This window comes from Cupressus sempervirens, chromosome 1 (genome assembly GCF_028749045.1).
Source record: "Cupressus sempervirens isolate cs-2001-9-10 chromosome 1, ASM2874904v1, whole genome shotgun sequence".
NCBI lineage: Eukaryota > Viridiplantae > Streptophyta > Pinopsida > Cupressales > Cupressaceae > Cupressus > Cupressus sempervirens.
This window is the reverse complement of record NC_143118.1, coordinates 184,551,008-184,575,966: the sequence shown is the minus strand read 5'-3', so window position 1 is coordinate 184,575,966 and position 24,959 is coordinate 184,551,008. Positions and strand designations below refer to the sequence as shown.

General features: G+C 35.7%; 1 protein-coding gene across 3 annotated transcripts in view; it reads left to right on the top strand.

Moving 5' to 3' along the window:
* The window catches only part of LOC149576749 (uncharacterized), a 44,996-nt gene extending 25,673 nt beyond the window's left edge, over positions 1-19,323 (top strand). Inside the window, exons 2-8 of one of the 3 annotated variants that reach the window (XM_089819549.1) lie at positions 17,218-17,301; positions 17,418-17,547; positions 17,718-17,831; positions 18,028-18,226; positions 18,327-18,372; positions 18,649-18,724; positions 18,851-19,323. In XM_089819549.1, coding sequence (XP_089675675.1) covers positions 17,245-17,301; positions 17,418-17,547; positions 17,718-17,831; positions 18,028-18,226; positions 18,327-18,372; positions 18,649-18,724; positions 18,851-19,155 — 927 coding nt within the window. In that variant the 5' untranslated portion in view covers positions 17,218-17,244 and the 3' untranslated portion in view covers positions 19,156-19,323. Of the gene's footprint in view, positions 1-17,217; positions 17,302-17,401; positions 17,567-17,717; positions 17,832-18,027; positions 18,227-18,326; positions 18,373-18,648; positions 18,725-18,850 lie in introns of those variants that run through there. The other 2 variants (XM_089819558.1, XM_089819564.1) reach the window with 2 other exon arrangements.
* Positions 19,324-24,959: the final 5,636 nt, after the last annotated feature.

Below are 24,959 nucleotides of genomic sequence, written 5' to 3'. Positions count from 1 at the left end.
CTTAGGATGGACTACACTTAACACTCCCAACTTCAACATAGGGTGGTCTAGCTTATTTCTGCCTTGCTAGGTGTCCTATCATGAAATCTATTACTTATCTCTCCAAACTTCTTCCTATCAATGGGATGATGAAGTGGTGGATGATGAATGCAAGAAGAATATAAGAGAAACGAAACCAAGCAAGAACAAGGAGTGGAATCCGCCTTTGAACCAATCTTCACCTCTAAAACGAGTATCATTTTACCTTGATTTTGCCTTAACCAATAGCTAGGCCTCCTTTTGAAGTTCGGATCAGACATTGAAAAAATTCAAGCCTCCTTGCATGTAATGGACACCCTTGGATGTCCCAAAAAACTAAACCAAATTGCTGAAAGGAATTATGTCAAACAGTTTGCATTCAACTTCTTAAAACCTCTTATAACTCTGGAAATCAAACGTTTATTTGTTTGTTGTGTTTCGTGCATGGAATTGGTATCATACAACATAAACAAGAAAGAAACTACAATAATATGCAAAGTGGAAATGAACTACTGCTAATAAAATGTTATTTTCAGAATTCATAAAACCAAATACATGGCAGATTTATCAACTCACTAATTACTTCAAAAATATTGTCATAATACTCCAGCCCATGCTTACGAACTTGTTGCTACAATACTTTGTCCTCCAATCAATCCACTACCTTCATAATACCATTCCCTCCAAGCGGCATAAGCGTTGGACAAGTAGTGAAGAAGATATGAGCAAAATATCAAATCTGCCTGTAGCCGGAAATGCAACTAAACTGCCTGATAATGAAGCCAATAAGAAATAATTCCAAAGGCCAAACCCCAAGGGAATGACGTCTAGAATGTTACAAGAGAGGATAGACGTCCTCAAATGCCAAGAATGAAGCTGCAACTCACACACCAATTTCTTCTCATATTCCACCTGCCTAATGAAGCCACAAATGCTTCCTTTTATTCTATTTCCAAGGGTCCGCTCAACTCATATGGGCAATGTGGGATAAAAGATGTGTACTATATAAAACATATATTAAAATACCCCTTATGTCTCCCTTAGGTACACACTACCATAAAATAAATATTAAAGTAACACTTTAATATTTTACAATTAACTAGACGTTACTTTAATAAAACTTCAGGCATTAAAATGTATTAGCAATCGGACTCCGAATAATGCGAGTGATAGCTCATCGGAAAGCTCTCACCGAGGAGTATCGAATTCCAATCACCAAAATTGACCTATACTGTGTCCTGCCGACTTACTAAAAATAGTAAGTATGTCTGAAACTGAGTAAATCAACTTCGTTTTGGCCCAAACTGGAAATGACTAGGCCAAAACACTCCAGGATCCCATTAAACCCTTCGTTAGCCCTCGGGACCATGTAGAACAAGGCTAACGCACACACACTTGGTCAACTGCTAAAAGATGGGATCATTACAAATCCGCCCTCCTTGAAATTGCTTGTCCTCAAGCAATTAAGTAACATAATGAACTCCAACCTCCGCCTGGATCCCAATTGAAGTAATGTGTGATATCCATATAGACATTAAACAAATTACAAATGAACATCATTAGGACCAACCACATGTCCTGCAAGTTAGCTCCCAAAACTTGTGCTGATGAAGTATAAGTCTGGATGTCACTAGAAGGTGGCTCCATAGAAGATCTATGAAACCTCTTCCTCCCAACTGCTGCAACACAAAACTGAATCTTTGTAGATAGTGAAAACTGAGCCCAACTCCACTCAGGTGAATGATCAACATCAGCCTCAAACATCAGATTGTCATAAGACAATGTTGCATCCATGTTGAACATAATATTATCCCAAGAGTGAACATTAACACTTTGTTGATCGATAGTATAATATGACTCTGTCACTATATTGCTCACCTCATTAGCAATAACAAGTGTACTATCATCAGAGCACACATCTACAACCGAATGCTTATTACCAAACTCCTCATTGGATGGTTCAACTGACATAGAAGTGGTTGTTGATATGACAGTTCCCTTGCATTCTCCTAATTCCACTATTGCTACATCATCATCCCCTGACAAGGCTTCATATGTGGTCTCCTGACTTTGCACGCATGTCTCTATAGACTCTGTCGAAATACCCACATCACCAACATCATAACTGGCTGGCTCTATACGTGTCTCGATCCCACCTGAGGAATCAACTACCTTCTGCTCTGGAGCAGCATACAAATCATCAATGTTGATGCCCATTTGTCTAGCCATAAGCTGCAACATCATATCCATTTGCCTATTCTGCTCCTGTTGCATACGTTGCCCCTTCTCTAATGTACCCAATAACTGTCTGAACAGTACCTCCCCCTGATCTGGACCAGCATTTCTGCCTCCGCCTAATCCTGTATTCCTGTCATCTCGATCACCCATATTATTGTCCTGATCACAGAATATCTCCTCTGTGTCTGTATGGTTGGATTCAATGTCCCCCTGCACGGATGTACTAGACTGTTTGCTTTGCAAGTCTGAAATCCTATTTTGTCTTGCTCTGGTATCGCGGAAATTATAAGACCCCTGTCGCATGCTCAAACATAAATGCTTAGCCTGTGTTTTTTATTTATTTCTGATTTTAGTGTTTTGACATTTCGTCAAACACTTTTTCCCTCTATCCGGCTATTCCAAATTCCCTATAAGACCTCCACAGGATGGCAGGACTTATAGCTCTGATACCACTGTAATGGACACCCTTGGATGTCCCAAAAAACTAAACCAAATTGCTGAAAGGAATTATGTCAAACAGTTTGCATTCAACTTCTTAAAACCTCTTATAACTCTGGAAATCAAACGTTTATTTGTTTGTTGTGTTTCGTGCATGGAATTGGTATCATACAACATAAACAAGAAATAAACTACAATAATATGCAAAGTGGAAATGAACTGCTGCTAATAAAATGTTATTTTCAGAATTCATAAAACCAAATACATAGCAGATTTATCAACTCACTAATTACTTCAACAATATTGTCATAATACTCCAGCCCATGCTTACGAACTTGCTGCTACAATACTTTGTCCTCCAATCAATCCACTACCTTCATAATACCATTCCCTCCAAGCGGCATAAGCGTCGGACAAGTAGTGAAGAAGATATGAGCAAAATATCAAATCTGTCTGTAGCCGGAAATGCAACTAAACTGCCTGATAATGAAGCCAATAAGAAAGAATTCCAAAGGCCAAACCCCAAGGGAATGACGTCTAGAATGTTACAAGAGAGGATAGACGTCCTCAAATGCCAAGAACGAAGCTGCAACTCACACACCAATTTCTTCTCATATTCCACCTGCCTAATGAAGCCACAAATGCTTCCTTTTATTCTATTTCCAAGGGTCCGCTCAACTCATATGGGCAATGTGGGATAAAAGATGTGTACTATATAAAACATATATTAAAATACCCCTTATGTCTCCCTTAGGTACACACTACCATAAAATAAATATTAAAGTAACACTTTAATATTTTACAATTAACTAGACGTTACTTTAATAAAATTTCAGGCATTAAAATGTATTAGCAATCGGACTCCGAATAATGCGAGTGATAGCTCATCGGAAAGCTCTCACCGAGGAGTATCGAATTCCAATCACCAAAATTGACCTGTACTGTGTCCTGCCGACTTACTAAAAATAGTATGTCTGAAACTGAGTAAATCAACTTCGTTTTGGCCCAAACTGGAAATGACTAGGCCAAAACACTCCAGGATCCCATTAAACCCTTCGTTAGCCCTCGGGACCATGTAGAACAAGGCTAACGCACACACACTTGGTCAACTGCTAAAAGATGGGATCATTACATTGCAAAAATAAATAAATCAGATTTCAATCTTATTGAAACCGCCCACATTGCCCAAAAATCAGATCTTCAAATATGTATCCTCTACCAAATAAAGTTGCCCAGATCTGAAATTGAAATTGCAGCTCTAGCAAGAAAATCAGATTTCTCAAAAATCGCCAAACAAGAAGAAAGCACTTAGATCTGCCCCAACAAAATTGCCAAGGTCTGAAATTTGCTCAATTTGGAGGAAGGAGAATGCCAAACACATGAAAATCTGCTCCTCAAGGAAAATCAGTTAGGGCAGAAATTTGCCTCCTTTTGTGAAAAAAAATCCTCAAGCAAGAGAATATTCAGGTCTACTCCATCATTGCCAAGGTTGAAATCTGCCCTCAAAAATTGCCAAACACATAGAACTGCCCTTCCTTAGAAAATCGCCAAGCAAGAGAAGAAAGCTGCTCTAAAAAAAAATCCCCAAGCAAGAGAAGGCTGTGATGGAATGGAGAAATGGGAGAGGGAGGAGCCCTCTTATACCACTTTCCCTTTACTCCTCCAAGCTGGCCGACTAGCACCTATAGGAGAAGTAAACTAAATTAGTGTCTCATTAATGGTCCCAATTTAAATGCCAAGGCAAAATTAATTTTGCCCATAGTGAAATTTGCATATTTAATTGCCGGTTAGGACCAAAAATTGCAAAATAAAATTAAGGAAGCATTGGAGGTGTTAAAAATTTTCATTTAATAACATCTTGGTAATTAAAATATCATTAAAATCGGATTAAAATCGATTTTCAATTTTAATTTACCAATCTCTTTAAATATTTTTAAAATCTTGAAGGCAAAATTTAAGCAGTTTAATGCAAAATTTCGCAATTTAATCCATTTTTGACTTTACAATGCAATTTCAATTTTTTACCAAAAATAAACCATTTTTCTAGCATTCAAAATCGATTTTTCCAATTTAATTTCACTCTTGCAAAATTTTCTTTTTCACCAAAAAATAAATTTTTTTTCGAAGCAATTAAATCTAAAAAAATTAATTTTGAAAATGCTAAAGATTATATAATTACATCCAATTTTCTAAAATAAAATTGTCTAAGTCCAAAAATTTGTAAATTTATCTTGCCAAGTGTTGTTTTTCGAAATTAGTTTGGCCCAAGGATAAAATTACATGTCTCGGAAAATCAAGCTGAGACCAGGTGAAAAACAAATCTAACCATATCTTTCTTGGCCTGAAGGCATCCAAGGCGTAAAATTTTCTAAATCTAAATTTTTTGGACAACTCCGAGAATTTTATCAAGGCAATTGAAAAAGGGGGGTCCCCAAAATTTTGGGGCGATGATGTGAGAACCTCACAACACTTCCTTTGCATTTAACTCCATTATATCATCCTGAAATCATTTGACATCTTCTAATTGTTCTTTCAAATATCTAATTACTCTATTTGACTTTTTTTGGGATTCATGAAACTCTTGGATTTGTGTTTTCAGTTTTGCATTCTTCTCAAGCTTTCCATTTTATTCGTAAGCATAATGAAGTTCTTCCATGATTTCAACATCCTCTTCCTCACTGTATGCTAATTCTTCATCTTCTGTATATGTAGTGGATTCTTCTTTGAGATTTCCATCAATCAGAACTTCTTTTGTATTTGATACATTATCTTTATTTTCTATTTCCTTCTGTATTCCAATTACCATCTCATCACATATGTTAACCTTCATATTATCACATGTATTTGATTCTATAATGTCGATGCGGTCATCACGACATAAGGAGTTGCTTTGTTTTTCAAGGATTTCATTATCAATTGCTTCATCTCTAATAGCTAGTGCATTGCTATTATTAATCTTCTTCAAATTTCCTTTTCTCTTATTTCCTTTCCTTTTTACCACGTGTGCTTGACAGATCTACCTTCAAGTTGTTAGGCTTTAGAGAAGGAACCGACTTTGATACTAATTGAAGAGCACACGATTATACTAAGAGAGGGGTGAATTAGTATAATAACAAATTTACCAATTTAAAACTTTGATCCAAACAACTATCTTCAAATGCTAAAATGAACAATTATGCACATGAACACAATGACACAATATTTTACGTGGAAACCCAATGCGGGAGAAAACCGCGACAAATAAATGCTTTTATATAAACTTTGTTCTTTTACAATATTTTGTAGGCTCCAACCTACTACAGGCTCCGACCCCGATGCTTATGAGCACTGACCAACTGGAAGCTCCAACTCCCACACTTCGCAAGCTCTAACCCACTCGAAGCTCCAACTCCTGTACTTCGCAAGCTCCGACTCATTGGAAGCTCCAACTCCCTACTTCTGTCTTCATGAGCACCAACCCACTGTACACAAACTATTCTTCCACCTAGATGATGTTTCTTACGCAACTGATGATGGATATCTGTAGCACACAAATCCTTCCACTATTATTCTTTGCACACTTTTGCAATAATCTATACTTCAAGTCTGCCGTAAGTTTTCTCACTAGTTGATCATGATAATTTGTTATTTCTCCACAAGCATGTATAATCCTTCATGTATACTTTACTCAATATTCTTGCTCTCACTATTCTTCTGTGCATCAAATGCTCTTCCTTTTATTTCTCGCTTCTTTTTCTGATATATATAATTTTTATTGCACATCCACTACTCTTTTTCTTCACTTAGGGACTTCTTTCTTTCACATCTCTGTTCATATATCTTTCACTATTCTGATTAAACTCTCTTCAAATCTGCCATGAATATGATCTTAAACTCCTTAGGTAGTTTTGCTACAAAACTTCTTATATTCTCTTCATTAAATCTGAAATAATCTCTCTCTTATATAGCCTTCTAGAGCTGGTGCATACCTCTGATATACTTTTCTCAACACTCAACATAACTCATTCCTCATTTCTCCTTATATCTACTTGCTTTCTATGAAAAGTGGCATCCTTTCGAATAAGCATCATGTTGATGCGAGTTTTGTGTCACTACATAACATATTAGTAATTGGATGCTTGATACAGAATATCAAATACACAATTCCTCTCTTGAAAAGTTATCTCTCATGGGACATGAGTATAACTCCAATGTTCCTTACACCGTTGGATACTCGCTCAGTTTTATCAATGTGATTTGCTGGTAATCACGTAGGCGGCCTTACGTTTTCTTGTTTGAGAAAAAATTGGATCTTGGTGAGAAAATGGAGATGGTGGTTCGGTGTGAATGCTAGATGATGTTGATGGCGCGATGATGGCAATGTAGGGTGAATGGCGATGGAAGGTGAGAATGTCGATGTTTTGGTTTACTTCTCTAACTAACCTCTTCTAAGCATGAAATTTGGCTACTCAACTACTCCTACTCCTAAGAATGGAAGGTTAGCAGATGGACGGGGATCGAATCTAATGAAGGCTAACTAGCGGCCCTACCTCCATAGATGCAACGCTTCAAAGGAAAGTAAACTAGATCACCACACAAAGCCTCCCAACCAGCCGCTAGGATGCTAGTGGCCTACTGTTGACCCCTATCAAACATCTACCAAAGCTACCATGCAACTATCCATTTTATTTTACTCTTACTCTAACAACTTGAAATGAAATTGCTTCAACTTGAAAAGAAAATTTAACTATGTGGAAGTAGAAAACATGCAATAACACCCAATGTTCTTAGTCAACATGCAATGAAAAAGAGAGCACTTTGGTATTATTTTCGCAACAATTTCTCCAACCCCTCCCCTTTTTTTACAAATGAGAGCCAATGGCCTTATATAGAGGTCCAAAATACAATGGACGGTAGAGATCAAAACAAGATCGACGATTCAGATTGGATCCAAAAACCCTAATTAGGGTTGCCACCCCATCGGCCAATGAGAAGATGCCACCTCATCAATGGACCAATGAAAAAAGTGCAAAAGTGGCAACCAATGAGAAGGCACCAAAATGGTGGCCAATCAGAAACAAACACTTGTCCTATTCTAGAAGAAAGAGAAAGTTGCCACTTGGGCTTACATAAGATGATCTTCTAATATAATTCTTCCTTTTTCTTTTGTTCTTTTAGCTAAGGCAATGAACTTAGCTAGCCTTTCGTTAACTTCTTCCATAGGAGGACAAGGTGTGTGCTTCGCTCGGAGTTCTGCTGACTTTGCCACGCTGTTTGCTGCTTGTAGTATCCTTTCGTGATCCTTCTCATATTCCTTTGCAAACCCAATAAAAGCATTGAGTGAGGAAAGGGTGTTCAGATGTTTCCTTTTGACGGCAGCCTTTCCTAACTCATCCAATCTCGATCCAAATCCTGTCTCACTGACATCCTCCTCTCTAATACCCTCAAAATCAAGCGCCACCCCAACGTCGCTCATCATGGTCGAAATGGAAGTGTTGACGCTTGGGCCGTGTTGTGCAATCTCATCATGAATTTCTTCAAGTGTTCTGAATCTGGTAGTCAATGCGACATACCAAGATTCAACTATGCTCAATCCTCTCTCATCAACCAACCGGGCTCTTTCCAAATATGCCTCCGGTAGCCTAATGAACGCCTGCAGCCTAGGAATAACCAAATCCTTGATGGGAAGAAAATTCTTCCATTCCTCTTCAAATAATCTGAATTTGTTTCTAACAGTCACCAATGACTGGAGTGTTGAGATGAAGGAGGGCAAGAAATTTCGCCCATCTTGGATTGTATCATAGATCCAACCCCTTACTTCATGTAACTGAGCTGATACCTCTTCTGAATTGCTCCCGCTGTCTTGAGGAAGGGCTGCCTGATGCAGCTGTTGGATTGGCTGGCAATCTCTTCAATATTTGTTTTCGGCCTCCAACTTTACTATCTTTTCGTTTGCCTTCCTCAATCTTTCTCTGATTGATGCTATGCCTTCCTGAACCTCCTCACATTCCATATCATTTGTATTTCTTCCCAAATTATGTTCTACTATTTCGTACTCCTGGGCTGCAATCTCATCCGCTGCCTTATTGACTGTTGGTATAGCAATCTGAACCCTTCGGTGACCATCACTGTCGCTTCTGATTACCCTTGCCACCGTATTTGCCATCTGTTTTTGGTTCTCGCTATCATCCTTTTCTATTAGTCCTTGGATATCATCAACTGCGTGAGCCATTACCACCTCGCCTCTCGGCATAAGCATTTGCCTTAACCATAGTGGTGCAGTGCATCTCCCCAAATCCGGATTCGGTTCGACCAACAAAGCATCACCAACGGCCTTAGACGCCTGACTTATCTCTTCAATATCAATCGGCCCATCTTCTTCTCTACTAGTTTCTGCCATATTTCCTTGCTGGTTCTCCGAGAGAGGGGAGTACTCCGTACTTTCACTGTAGCCACTTGATTCCGAATCAGAGCTCACCTCCACTGCGGCCCCTTTATCACTCGAATTGACCTCTTGGCTTCTAGCCTTAGTTATACTCTCTCTTGACGGCGCTGCCCGCTGTCTCTTGGCTGGAGGTTCCGAACGTTCTTGGCTTTTCTCTACCTCCAAAGCCCTCTTCTTGCTATTTCTAACTGTCTCCGATTGCCGGCCACTTCCTTCACCCTTCTGTCCGATTAATTCTACTAGACCTTCCTTCGGTTTCATCATCTCATAAGTAAGGAGAACCTTTTGTCTTTGTAGCTTTCTCAACTTGGCATAATACCACGACTCGGTATGCAAATCTACTGTCCTTGTGACTGCCTCCAAGGAAGGATCCTGATGATCGTCCCAATCCACTGGATTCAACTCTGTTCCAACTACTGTCTCATAGTCTTCTCTCAACACACTACGATCATCCTCCAATTGATCGGGAATATCAAGGCCTCTCCATCTGATATCTCTCATCATGTTCACCGACAATCTCGAGAAAGCTAGCTTTCTCACGTGAAAATCATCCTTTGCATTGGCCCAAAAGTCCTCTATAGTGGGAACATGCTTAAATTCGCTTCCATGAGATGCCTTGATAAGACCAATAGGGTCGAATCCTTGCCTTGCTCTGTACCATCCTAGATGATACCACTCCAATTCCTTTTCCGCAGCCTCAAAGGTGGCCCGATTTGGGCAACTATCATTGCCAATTATAATTGAGAAGGAAACGCCTGTTTTCCCCTCATTCCTCATTACTCTATCATAGTGCTCAAGCTGCCTAGCCAATTCCATCAAAACTACCTTGTCGGGCGGGTATCTTGGAAGCCTCTTGGGACAAACTGTACTTCCTGCCACTCTAATGTATGTGAATTGCGGGAATTGGATGAACCAACTCCCAAACTTCTTAATCCTTGCTTTTGCTTCCGATGAAAGTCTCTTAGCAGGCGCCCCTTGTAATACCCTTACTGTCTTCATGGCGAATGCATCGCAAAACATCTTGTAATCCTTGTTATTGTGCAAATGAAGCTACGGATAGCATTCATGCACCAAATATTGCCCCGGCCCATTACCAATCTCTCCTAAGGCCCTAAGTCTCGGACTCTCATACAATCTAGCAATTAAGTAAAACAGATAGGATCCCATGTAGAATTGCCTTTGGTTTTGAACTGTTCTAAGTTGCAACTCTAAATTTTCACTTATGATCCTAGCCCAATCAAATTTTCCTTTTCCCTTTTCAATTTCATCAATGAAGAAGTACATCCAGTTTTCGAATTGCATAGCTTGAGCTAGGCCCATGATCCGGCTGAGAAGAACAATGAGATCGCCATATTCCGGCTTGAAATCTGCCACTGTAAGCCTTGTTGATTTGTTAACTCCTTTCCTTCCTTCGTGTATCCAATTCCGCTTTAGATGTGAGAAGTAGGCCTCTTGGTTACCTTGAAATGATTTGGCCGCCTGATCCACCATTACAACTGTCATGCCCTTGCTCTGGGGAATATTAAATGTCTCTTCAATTGCTTGTTCGCCAATGTTGGCCAACACTCTCTTCCCTTCGCCAAAAATGATGGATTTACTGTCTAGATCAAATCTGGATGCACACTCCATAATCAATTCCGGACAAGGCAAAGTAGGAGGAAAAGCTGCTGCATGTACAATTCCGCTCTTGTATATCCTCTTTGCCAAGGGGGATTGTCCTTCCTTTAGCCTGTCCCTCATCCGTATCATGTCCACTGTAGCGATATTAGTATCGGTTATTTTCTTCATTTTCGAGAAGAAGGAAGTTTTGGGCGTCATATCCTCTTTGTCTTTCTTAGCGTTTGCCCGCTTGGGATTCTTACTTGCACTATCATCCTCCATGCTCGTCGCCCTATTACGGGATGGTAGAGTGGTGGACCAAAAGGCAAGAAGAACCAAGTAGTGCAATTCTTAGAAAAGAGCGAAAGAATGGATGTCAGCTTAAGCACTCCTTGCAACTCTAGATGATGACTTTCACCTTAACTAATAATCTTACAGCAACTTTTTGGAACCCGGGATATGACATCAAAGAATTACAAATCTCTTTGCAAATTAGAAAACAAAGCCTCTAAGCTTATCCAACACTTGCCTTCTATGCAAAAATCAAACTTTCATATGTATCTCTTCTCCCAACAAAATTGCCCAAATCTGATATAAAAATTGCAGCCCCTCTAGAAAATCAGAATTTTGTCTTCCACAAATTTCGGCCCCCACAAAATTCGGCTAAGCATGAAAAAAAATCTGCCCTTCCACAAAATTCGGCTAAGCAAAGAAGGAGCAAAATCTATAAAATCTGCCACCTAGGGGCACAAATCGCAGCCCGCAAAGTGGAGCAAAAATCCCCAAAAACGCAAAAAATTTGGCCCTTAGACAAATCGCCCAACAATGGCAATGGAGAAATTGTCCAAAAATCGCCAAAAAACTGCCTTCCACCAATTTCGCCCAAGTCTGGAAATCTGCCCTTGCTTCAAATTCGCCCAAGCATGAGGAGCAAATGAATTGATGAAAATGAAATGGGAGGGGACTCCCTTTATAGCAGCTTTCACCTTCCTCCCAGGCTGGCCGACTTGGTCCTATAGAGAAAAAAAAACCAAAATTAAAGCTAAGTTAGTGGCCCACTTTAAATACTTTGCCAAAATTTTAATTTTCTAAAATGAAAACTGCACTTTTAATTTACTAATTAACCACAAATTGCAAAACGAAATTAAATGGTGCCTTGGGGATGCTAAAAATTTCTATTTAATGATGGTTTGCTAATTAATACATCCTTGAAGTTGAATTTTGGCTAACCAAAAGCCATTTCTTAATATTAATTTACCAATTTCATTAAATACCAAAAGCTTTCAAGGCAAATTTAATCTATTAAAGCCAATTTTTGCAATTTTCCTCTAAATCAATTTTGCTAAATAATTAAAATTTTATGACAAAAAATAAAATTGCCTCTAGAGTAAAAATCGATTTTGCAATTTAACTTCATCTTACAAAATTAAATTCTATTTCACCAAAAAAAATAAGATTTTCCAAGAACCTAAGTCTAACGAAAAATTTCCTTATTTGAAAATCATTCAAATTTACAATTAAATCCAAAGTTTCAAAAGAAATCGTCTAAGTACAAAATTCACAATCTTATCCTGCCAAGTTGAAATCAATTTTGAACTTATTCGGCCTAAGGATAGAACTGATAGCTCTGGAAAATCAAGTTGAAACCGGGTGAAAAATACATCTAACCTTCTCCACTGGCCCTAAAGGCGATTAAAAAGGGGGTCCCCAAGATTTTGGGGCGATGTGTGAAAACCTCACAACACATCACTCTTAACTGAGTGGTACCCTTCCACTTATAAACAAATCTTTTATGCTTAGTAACATAAATCGCAGCACTTAATACACTGATTTTTCTTTTAAACAAAACATATGTTTGTATTGTTTTTCCTTTCTTCATAAAGTTGCTGCTTTGTATATCTGTGTTTGCCGTGAACTGCCTTTAATCAATCACACTTTTGATTAGTGAATGCTCTTGCTATTTATGATATGAATTCTATTTTGTTATTGCTACTTCTGTGATGTGTTTGCTGTTATCATGAGTTTCCATCTTGTATTGTTTCAATATATTGGGATTTCAGTCCCACTTTTTCATAGTATATCTTTGTTATAATTTTCATTAAAAATGACTATTTGCTTTGTGCAATCTCCTTAGATTTTGTTATATGCTGACTTTAAAACTCCTGATGCCATCTGTGCATAGATATCTGACGAGCCCCTTTTTGAGCATATCTCACAATCATAACTTGGTACGCATGTATTTGGATAACTTCAGGTTCAATCTGAGTTGTTGATAAAATGTTATCCTTCTGTAATCCGGATACATATAACTGTTGTTTTATCAATTGGACTTTCTTCCCCTTTTAAAATTTCTGAAATTGCTGTATCATCACATTCTTGGTCAAGACTTTGATGACTTGGCAAATTCAATGAATAAGCAGCGGCAACACACTTTTCAAACTCCTGTGATATACATCTTTCTTGAAAATATATATATATATATATATATATGCGATACAAATTTTGGTGCATTTTTTTCTTCCATTGACTTCAAACTTCCAATTGCTGTTCATCAAATGCAATTCATCATCTTCATACTATATGTGATTCACGTCCCCTGTCTTTAACATTTTGCCTCAAATAAAATAATCATTATCGCTGTAGACTTAGCCGGCTATGAACTTAGTTTATTTGTATGCTCTGTTGATGCAAACTATTTGTTATATACTCCATTGCAGCTTCTTAAAGATGCCGTCTTAATGTAAGGATATTGCCTTCTTGCTTATGACATAGTTTTATCGGTGTTGGAAGTTTGCTGTTGTCATTTTATTAAATTTTTCCATCGATCAACTTCCAAAGAAATTAACAAACTTGTATCCTCCAACAATGGTTTGGATAGCCTTCATTTAATTTGGAATTATAATTGCTGTTTAAAATCATTTGTTGAATAAATATGTATTTGCTTAGTCTTATTTTGTCACTGCCATATACATGTCTCTTCGTCATTTCTGAATCTTTCAAACTATCATATTCACCATACTATGTTTGTTATATACTTGAATGTGATTTATATTATCATACTTCATTAAATCACTACGTTGGTCTTCATAGCTCTTTGCTTATGACAATATGTCAACTGTTTATTTATCCAAATGGTGATACTTTTGTTAAGACTTCATCATTTTTATATCTCCGATACTTCAATATGTAGTGACTTACTGCTGATTAAACTTGTCATTGTTTCTCTTTCTCTAATAGGATATTTGATAGACTTGTCTTACAAAATATGACGCTCTTCAAAAGTCTGAAATAGTCTGAAATAATCTCCTCTTCACAAGTCTGAAATAATCTCCTTGAAATTTTTTCTTCTTCTCATTACTTTCTGCTTATTGAATCTGTATACTCTTTCTTTCTTTAGTGCCTAAGAATTTTGTTTAGTCTACATGTACTTTTCGGCACTTCATTTAACTTACTATCTCTCACATACCTCTCATTTAATGGACTCATACACAGACTTATTGTTATTGGGCCTTTATTTTATTATGCGTCTCATCATCTCATGTCTGTGACAAGATCTAACAACATTGGTATCAATGACAATTTCTTCTTCATACCTTTGACATCAATGGCAATAATTTCATCAGTTGTAATAGGTGTTTGTTACGAAACAATATGCTCTGATCAACCAAGTACTATAAAAATTCTGCTTAATATATTTATAGCATTAGATTTTGGACTTGAAAAAGAATAAGAAAGATTATCTCGATCAATAAGAAAGATTATCTCGATCATGTTGAATAAGACCTTACAATATCACGATCTTCTGCTCTATCATTTCATTTTTATCAATTATTGTGGACAATGAATACAAACTCTCGATTGCCATTGTCAAAATTTAGAATGATAGGAAAATGTTGTATCCTCCAATCATGATGAAAATATTAAGATCCCACTCTTTTGGCAAACATTATTTTGATTTGAGTAAAAGATCTAGGTGTGCTTTACCGCGGATCATATTTTTCACTTTTTCTCCATGCCTAGAGTACTTTCCATGATGACAAAAATGTTGAAAGGATATAACAAAAAGTAAATCCTCACAATTATCATCCTTTTTATGCTTTGAATCGTACTGGTATGAATGATGGGAATGCTTCTCTTCATCAGGCTTCAAATACAAGGTTACAATCTCCATTTGTTCTTTAAGCATGATGAAGTGACAACTTGGTGAAAGCATCCATTGTTGCATGGTGTTCATGTTGGCTTAGATTTGCCACGTGCAAATCAGAGGTCTCCTCATGATTACAAATGAATCCATCAACGAACTCATTAGAACAAGGGAGTTTAACTGTTTCCTAGTCAACATCCATGTAGTCAATGTCTATCATTATGGAGTTATTTTTATAATCTTGCAACTCCTTGTCACGGGGGTCAGTTGTAGCTTCACAATAGCATCACTTGGCACAATAGTTTCCTTACATTGAAAATCATTGTCATGTGGTTGAACTATGTCCATACTAGAAAATTGGGTGAATGTTTCTTTGGTTATATCTGCCATCGTGGATGCATCTTTAACACATTGTATCGGCTCTTCTTCTCCTTAGGTTAAGTAACTTCCTATGGTTCTAATTTTGGCTTCTCTTCTAATGATTCTTTTGGAGTGTGCTCCTCCTCCTTGGGCCCTTTTTCTTATGTATTCATATATATTTCTGTTTAGGGATTATGGTTCCCAAATCATTTGACAACCTTTAGTACTTTTTGATAATTTTGGTGCCTTGAGTTTGTACAATAAATCTTGATATGATCTGTGCCCTCTTCCTTTCATAGGCTTTCAAATCTCTTTGATTATATTGCATTCATGATTTTAGCTTTGCACCATAGGCTGGCAGGACTGCTGCTTTGAGACCATTTGTAATGTGAAATGTTTTTTTCGTTGCTAACTTTTGCCTTAAAATCAAGCCTGCAAAACTCGCCAAATACTCCCAAAATGCGCGTGTGCGTTCTCTAGATGAGGCACTCACCCAATAACCCATCGACAAGTTTCTGTAAAATTCAAAGCAATTTTTTCTTGGAAAACTCCTGAGTAAATGCAAAAAAAATCACATTTTTCCTTGAAAAACTCTTTCAAATTCATATAATATTGTTTTTCTTGCATGTAGTTAAAAAACATGTTTCTCATTGGTAATGCCCTTCACTCTCTCTTTTGTTATTTTCTTCTATCATTGGGTTTTTTGACATCTAACACCTAGTCCAGCTTATCATTGCTGCCCATCAAACCCATTAGGGTCTCCACTGCCAATCCCCCTCTAGTTATTGGAATCTCTTTTCAGAAAAGAAATTTGATTACAATGAGGGGGTCTTCGAGTGAAGATCAGAATACTTAGACAATTGAAAGTATCACTATTAAATGCCAATTGATAAAGATAAATATTAAATATTTATTTATCAACTGGCATTTAATATTTATCTTTATCAGTACCATTTTGTCATTGATCAGTAATGAAGTATTGTACTATAAAATGTATTTTGTTTTACATTTGTGTATTCGTCTTTGAATTCTTTTGCATATATATAAACATAACCAAACATATTGTACCCAAGGGCAGTTGTTTTTCTGTACCAGCATACCTGGTTCTCATTCTTCTACTTGTTCCTATATCTGTACTGCCAACTTAGCATTAAACTCTAATTTTGATTTATATATGATGCAAGTTAGTGATCTGCTCATCAAATTTAGTAATATGTGTGTTTTTGAAGAGTATTTTAGGAAAAAAATATGTATTTTAAAATGCTCAATAAATTTGCCAAGGTGCCGATTTTTAAACTGTTTTTCCGGGCAAGTTCTGCGTCTTATAATTCTTGGGCCAGCCGAGTTTTACAGAGTCTACTACATTACAACCCATGACAGTTGCTAAATTTTAAAAAACTGATTGTCATGGACTACACAATACCCATTAAAATTTTAAACAATGACAAGCATAATGAAGGAAAAAATATGAAAATTCAAAGTTTGAACTTATAATTTTTTATCCACTTTTTGAAATGTACTTTCTGGAAAGTTTGAAGGTAAGTTTGAAAGTTCGACACCATGCACACTATAGTACCGCAAAAACTCAACCGCAGCCTTGCATTCCTTTGTAGCAGTCTCAAATTACACCTTAGCTGTTGACCTAGTAGCCAATTGAAGTTTTCTTTTATACAAGTAGAGAAAACACATTTCACATCTTTATGAGTTTTTGGAAAGACTCAAAAAACCCTGCATCGATTTATACTAATAACTTGGCTCTGATTTTTTCTCCTGATTATTCAGCTTGAATTATTTAGGTGGGTGCTCAGAGGTCCTGCAAGGTTTGGTTTACTTCCAAAGCCAAAAGGTCTTCTCTAGACATTAGCATAATTTCTTTCTTTCATTTTGTTCTGATGCGTGTGTGCTTTTCATCAAGAAATTTTATGACTTCGATAGCTGCTTTAAGTGGTTTTAGGTAGCATGTTTTGCCATAACCCTTTGGTTTATTATGTATCAGTTAACCGGACGGCTCATCACTTTGGCCATGGATATGACTCCTTTTAAGTTGGATATCGACGAGCTTGTAGCTGAATTTACAGAGGTGGGTTTTATCTCTGTGGATCAAGGTTTTACTATGGTCTATTCCAGTTTATTTTTGACAGAACCTGATTATTATATGTTTAAATGTTATAAACCCAAAGTCTGGTTGGATTGTAGATTGAAGCAACAACTCTTGCACAAATGAAAGTTATATGGCGTAACAGGAAATTTTCGTTCATCCACGAGGCTAGGCCTACTGATAAGGATTCAGCATTCTTCATGCAGACATTATATGACCGTGCAATTAGTAAGCAGCCATTCATTATGTAATTAAATGACACACATCTGTTTAGTTAAGACATTTCCCTGTCATATTAGTGTCATTTCATTTATTCTGAAGTGCTGTTTATATCTGCTCTACAAGTTTGGAAGCATTGTTCTGGACCCACTCATATCAACATAAACTAATGTACACAGGTCATATGGTTTCTGGAGAATCACTTTCAAAGAGACTAGCAGGATTATATACCTTATATTGTCTCTATGAAACACAACTGTTTGAACAACCATTCAAAATTTATTTATCGCTAAGTATGCTCACTATTGAATTTTTTTCTTTTTTAATTTGGATTCAGAAATAATTCTGTAGATTCAAAATTTACTAATTATCCAGCTACAGTTTGAAGAGAGCTTTGTACTCAGAATTTATAGCTTCCTAGTTGTCTTGTACTCTTTCCTTGTATCTGATCTAATGGCAATGTTTTTTTATGAATTTATTTAAATACAGAGGACTTGGAGAAGCTAAATATACTTGTGATTGATTCAAAGCAGAATGGTGTTGGAGTTGCTATTGCGACAATAAAGATGATGCTGAACAAAAACATGTTTCTTTTTGGTTTTGTTGAAGTTGACGAGGAATTGGTTTTCAAAACAGTTAATGCTATGGCAAAACAACAACATGCGCATCTCCAAGTTGCCTCCAAGAAGTAACTAAAGAAGCAGCTTATTTTTTTTATAGTTCATTTTTTGCTTCCTGTGCTCTTAAATGAGGAAATTGCTGACTGATCTGTCTTTTTCGGAATTCAGGCTGTTATCTTACCTTCCAATACAAAACCATACTCACATGAATCTTGTAAGTGCCATCAGATTTCATGACCGATGTCAAAGATTGCTGAAGATTTTTTTGGTTATATATTTATATTATATAAAGTTATAGAAGAATTATAAACTTTTTCCAAATTTGAATATCAAGGAACAGAAGTTTTAATAAAAGTAAAAAATAATTAATTTTACAATTAGGCAGGAGCCTGAAACTTGTGCAAGAATAGGGTCTTTTCCAGCAGAGATATTGATCTATGTGTCTTTAACTATTCATGTTGAAACTTAAGATTTATGCTTGCAATGGCAGGGGATGGATCTAAGACTCGATGAACTTAGGAAACTTGCTTCCGAGTACTCAAAGGCGAAAGAATCAGTTATTCAAGGTATATTTTCAAAATGACGATTGCTTTTTAGATGAGACACCATTTTGAAGTTCATTTGGAAAGTCAAAAGCTATCGGGCTTGGTTTTTTGTGAGGAACTTTTAACATGATGTTTGTAACTTGACAGAGACTAGTGCCATGGAAGGTATAGATGAACTATTAGATGTTGCAAAAGAAAATGGAGCAAAAGTTGGGGAGGATCTAGAGAGGATTGCTGAAATTTGGAATCAACAACGAGATTCATTTTATGTAGAAAATAGGCTAGATGAAAACCATACAAACAACGCTTCTGATGATTTTGTTCAAGAACTAGATGAGTTCTTGTCTGAACAACAGCCATTTAATGTAGAAAAGAGGCTAGATGAAACACAAACAAAGAAAGTTGCTGATGATTTTGTTCAAGAATTAGATGAGCTCTTGTCTGAAGATTAAATGGGTCATATTTGGAGATTTCGTTTTATGCAATAAATCTCATCTCAGTTTCCAAAATAGTAAAATAAACAAGTTGAAATGTAAAGAAAATACGAGCAAAAGGATAAGTGCAAGAGTTAGATGTACTTTTCTAAAGTTAAATGTTAGTTTTAGAAAATTTGAAACTAAGTCCTGTCTGCTGAATATTTGTGCTCTTGGACAAGATGGCGGATGCAAATGTTTAAAGAAGATAGTATAATTTGAGAAAATTTTTGCCACTGCCATCTTTTCTTTGTTTGAGTGTTCTTTTGCTGCCTACCTGGAATAGACTTCTTAAAATTTCAATAGGGAACAGGTGTAAAAGTCGTTTTGCAGTTATTTACTCTGGTTATTGGTGATGCTTCATGGTTGCAGTTCGAAATGTCAAGTTTAGTTAAGCAGTAGGTATCTGGATTGGTTAGTGATATAAGACAGCTTTTGTGTTTGTTGGGACAATTGAATGTCTGTGAGGACTGTGTGAGGCATATACATGTGATGAATTGTTTTGGGGCATGATTGGTAATAATAAAATAGTGGAGAAGGATGAGTAAAAGATACAGGTTTTGCTTGTCAGTAGAGAGTTTTTTTGTTTTTGTAGAATTTCTTGTAAAATTTCCAGCATCCTTAGTAGTGGGCATTAACATATTTTCCCACCTTAAATGGGTTTTTGGATGTCTTCACTTCATCGAATAAGGAAATCTTCAGGCTTAGGAAAACTTACGAGGCAGTCTATGAAGCAAGACAAATGAAAGTAAGCATTTGACTTGCTTTAGAGGATAACCTGCAGATTGAGGAAAGAAATAATGGAAAAGGCATGCTAACATGTCAGACGGAATAACGAGGAACACTACTACATGAAATAATTTCATCATGATTCTTTTTCTAAGATATTGGTCAAATAATTAAAATAGAGAGAATATATGTTTCTTAAATAGTTAAATTAGAATATACAATATATGGTCAGTTGTTTTGAGGGTTGATAAGGTTTCATATCGTTAACTAGTAGGATGACTTACAAAGTATGTGCATATATCATAATATCATATTTTTGGTAAATTACATTCAATAGTTCAGCATGTTTTATTTTTCAAATATGGATATAAACTATGTTTTATTTTTCAAATATGGAAATAAATTTTTACTTATATAACATATGACAAAACTGAGATTTATAAAATTTTACTTACATCACATGATAACTTATGTTCTTCAAATGAGATTAAATTGAAGGTCATCTACTTGTTTTTTAATCTTACCATTTTTTTCCCCCCGAGTTGTGATAATATTCCACTATATTGAAATGTAAAAGAATTTCTTTGAAGAAGAATGTCTTTCTATTGGTTCAACAATATTGTATAGGGTCATGACTACATTCTAAGAATTTATAATATTTTAAATTTAACCAATAGAAATCTTTATATCACTTTTTACATCATCGTCCAAATCTAGTCATGCACCTATTTAGTCTTTATATTCTACTTTTACATATTAATCAAAGATAAGATTAAACCAAAGTACTCTTAAATTTATGGAAATAGTGTAAATGGCTTTGTTTCATCCTTAATCAACTTCATTAGTGCTACAAATAATTTTAAAGCACTCTTACAACATGCAAGTTGTTTGTGACAAAGTAACAAGAATCGGAATCGGATCGAAATCGGCAAGGCCAAATCAAATCGTGAATCGGCCATGAATCGGAATCGAATCGGCCATGAATCGGAAAATTTAAAAAACCCTTGAAATTTAGTGAGTAACTTATTTCATAAACCCTTTATCGCTGATTCGATTCACCGATTCACAAAAAATCGTTTGGCTTGAATCGAATCGCTGAATCGCGTGAATCGCATGAATCGCCGTGATTCTTGGAACTATGGTTTGTGATGACATTCAAATGTTGTACATATAAGTCTTTTGTTATAATGGACAATCACATGCAACTTTTTCTTAAACCATAAGTAGTCTCATATAAGTTTTTCTTATAGTGTGCACATACAAATCTTCTATAGCCAAATGTAACCTAATGCAAGCTTATTGATGTAGTATGCAATTGCATGCAAGTATTTTACAACCAAATGCAAGTCTTTTCTTATACTATGTGATCACATGCAAATTTGCAACAGCCACATGTAACTCTATAAGATTTTTGTAATAAAAATAATTTGGGAAAAAATTGCTCACTTTGCCTTGGAAAGAGCTCTAATAGTAAATGGTATGAATCTTTGTAAAGAAATAGCTAAATAAGAAAACTATATGTTATTGGTAAAACATTTAATACTCTATTCAAATAGTTATATTGCATTACAATAATTTTATTTTGCCTCTTAGAGTGTAATCCCTTTTAAAGTGTGAACTTCATTACGGCCCCGTTTGTTTGCTGGAATTAACCTGGAATAGGGAAACGGGAATAGGAAAATTGGAATAAATCTATTCCAATTTTGGCCCAAAATGAGAATAAATCGAATTCCAAAAAAAAATTAGAATTCGATTTATTCTCATTTTGGGCCAAAATTGGAATAGATTTATTCCAATTTTCCTATTCCTGTTTCCCTATTCCAGGTTAATTCCAGCAAACAAACGGGGCCGTACATGATTCAAGATTGATGCTTTACACTTGATAAATTCTTACTATTTATGGTTTTGCTAAATATAACTACCACTTTCCTATGCATTACACATATAGGTTGAGAAAACGCCTTATCAATATGATTAAGTTTTCCACAAGTACTAAGTGTTTATGGATGTTTGAACAACCAACCAATATATTTCATTATATCCTTTAACATGATATATCTAACTAGTTGAAATATTGTCTTCTAGAACGCATGTATACTCTTGTGCACTCTATTTTTTTTGTTGGGGATTATGTACACTTATTCCAAATTGTTGATATGTTGGAACTAAAGAACTCAAGGATATTTGATTAAAAAATAAATAGATTTGACAAATCTATCCGACAATAATGATACAAATAAATAGAACATTTCGCAAACACAAGCAATTAAAAGGTATTAAAAATTATATTACCTAAAGTGTAAAGGTTCAATACAACAAAAGTATTGGAAGTCTCAATCTAAAGTGTTGAAGATATAGCATCAATTAGATTGTGAAGTTTGATTCATGTGCCTACATGCGCGCATGTGCCCACACACACACACACACGCACACACACACACATGCACAAAAGTGCGTGCACTCACACACAGACACAGACGTAGATACAGACACAGACACACACCCACACACACGTGCGCTTGTGTGCACACACAAGTATTTTTTATTATGTCAAATAAATATATTAAAGCCTTCAAACTGATTGCATATATAATAATTCTATATTAGTTATATTATATGTTTAATGTTTGCAATTTGGACAACATCACATAGTTGTTGTGGTTTATGTGTTCGTTGATCAAGGAACATAACCCTTGTGAAGCATATTATCATCTATCTATGACAAACCACATTCATCATACCCTTGTGCCACATTTATGTTATGCTAGTTAAAGCACTGCATATGAAATGCTCAAGCTTGTGTGCCACATTTATGTTATGCTAGTTAAAGCACTGCGTATGAAATGATCAAGCTTGTCTTTAACCTATCGAGTTTACATTAGGAAATTGTGTTTATGATATCGATCATCATATTGAATTATTACACATGTAGGGTCATGACCCTACATGGACATGACTCTTTGATATATATATATATATATATATATATATATATATATATATATATATATAATGTTTGGGATCGTTGGAAAACCATCAAATCAATCCATGTAAATCATCTTCAACAATATTTGCGACCAAGTGTTTTCTTCTGCAACATATTACATATAATATTAGATAGACCTCTGTAATATTATCACAGTTGTATGATAGTCTCAAGGAGTAGAAGAATTAATTCAATATTGCCATCCTATTTGACACTAGTACATTTACCATTGATTTTTGACTAAAGGCCATTTTGGCTTATGATGGTTTTTTAGTATATGTCTCGAAAAGGTCAAATTTCAACCTTTGTAAAGTTTAATGTCGAAATTTCGACCAACACGGGATATAAACAAAAAATAATAATTTGATTCTCATTTCATTTCATTCCAGTGGCTATGTGTGGGTAGGAGAAAGGGTTAAGTGCAACAATACAAATATGTAAACAAATTAGATTGATCTGGTGATTTCATGCATTTAGGTCGATTATATTGGACATGAACATTTGTTAACCTAGAAAATGGAGGCATGAGTCAGAATAGTTGCTGGAGAGCTATGTGGAGCGCCATTTGTTAACCCAAATCCAAATCAATTGAGCTGAATATTGGTTGGAGAGTTGTGGAGTGCCATTTTGTATAGTTCTCGATTAGTCAAATCGATGATGGTATCATATGGTGGAGGTACTTGAGCTTCCCTCAATATTCTTCTTAATTAATTGAAATACTCACTAGACTCGTGGATTATTCTCTATATGCAATGGTTTGATTACTCTCTTTAACCTTGCAAGAATATTCTCTTCCCTAGTACTAATATATAATATATATCTAAGAAAACTTGCAAAAGAAACAACATTGCCAACCATTTCTAGGTCTTTGCATCTTCAATTTTCTTAGGCATTTGTGGATGACTCATATCTTTGTCAATAACAATGCCTTCAACTAGCTCTGTATCTTCCAACCTTCCACCAACTTTTCCTTCAACTTTAATCAAATCTAAGTTAACATATTTTCTTTCCAAATCTACAACATCAAGAACTGCTTTGACAATTTTCTTTGCTAACATGACATTGCATCAACGGACAAAAAAAAACTTCAATACTAAAAATTTGACATTGAGAAGAATAAGTTGTTAACATAGTTGTAGGTAGGATATAACTCATTCCTTGTGAAATGAGCATACAAAATGACAAGACATTAGTCTCTCCAAATGTCAAAACAAGTATATCAAAATCAGAATCACATCCAACATATAGTTAAAGCTTCTCAAGACTTTGATAAAAGAAAATTTGCAAACAACATGTGGGCAATTAAAATATTTATAATTGAGTTTGTACCATTCTTTTCCCTTCATATAGCACTTCATTATGCTATTGCACATTGCTACGGAAATGGGAGATACCTTAACACAATTATGATAGGAATAACTATCCAATTATTAAAATTAAGGAAATAAGACACATGAGTACCATTCCCCCAAATACTGGTCTATTGTTTAACTAGCATAGGTATGCCCATATTTACTTTCATTAAAATCAACTCATCATATATGATATTAGAGATGAAGTCTACCTTAGTGGAATCTTGTTGAACATTCATTTCCATTTTTAGAAAATATTAAGTCACACTCTTATCACAATCCATTCCAATGACTTTATCTAGTCCATAGACAATGTATCTCATATGATTGTGGAAAGTGTCCAACTCAAATGATCGTTTGACATCATTTGTAATTAGGGCTATCCTTCTACCAAGTCTAGGCATGTACCTAGGTATAGAATTTCTCTTAAGAATAGTCTTGTGGAGGTTATATTTCCTTATTTCCTCCAAATTGATATCAATATAGGGTGCACCGCTTATTCCAAAAGCTTCCATGAAACTCACTCTATCAATCTTCACTAGGTTGGACTTGTCCCTTTTCCTTATCACTTTGGCTTGAGGGCAGTAATACTTTGTTAGGTCCCTAACTAGGTCCACATTCATGAATAAATTAATTATAATCATTTTCTCCAAGTTTATCTACCAAGGGTTGCACATTGGTACTTCCCTCACTCCATTATCCAAGAAATACATGAA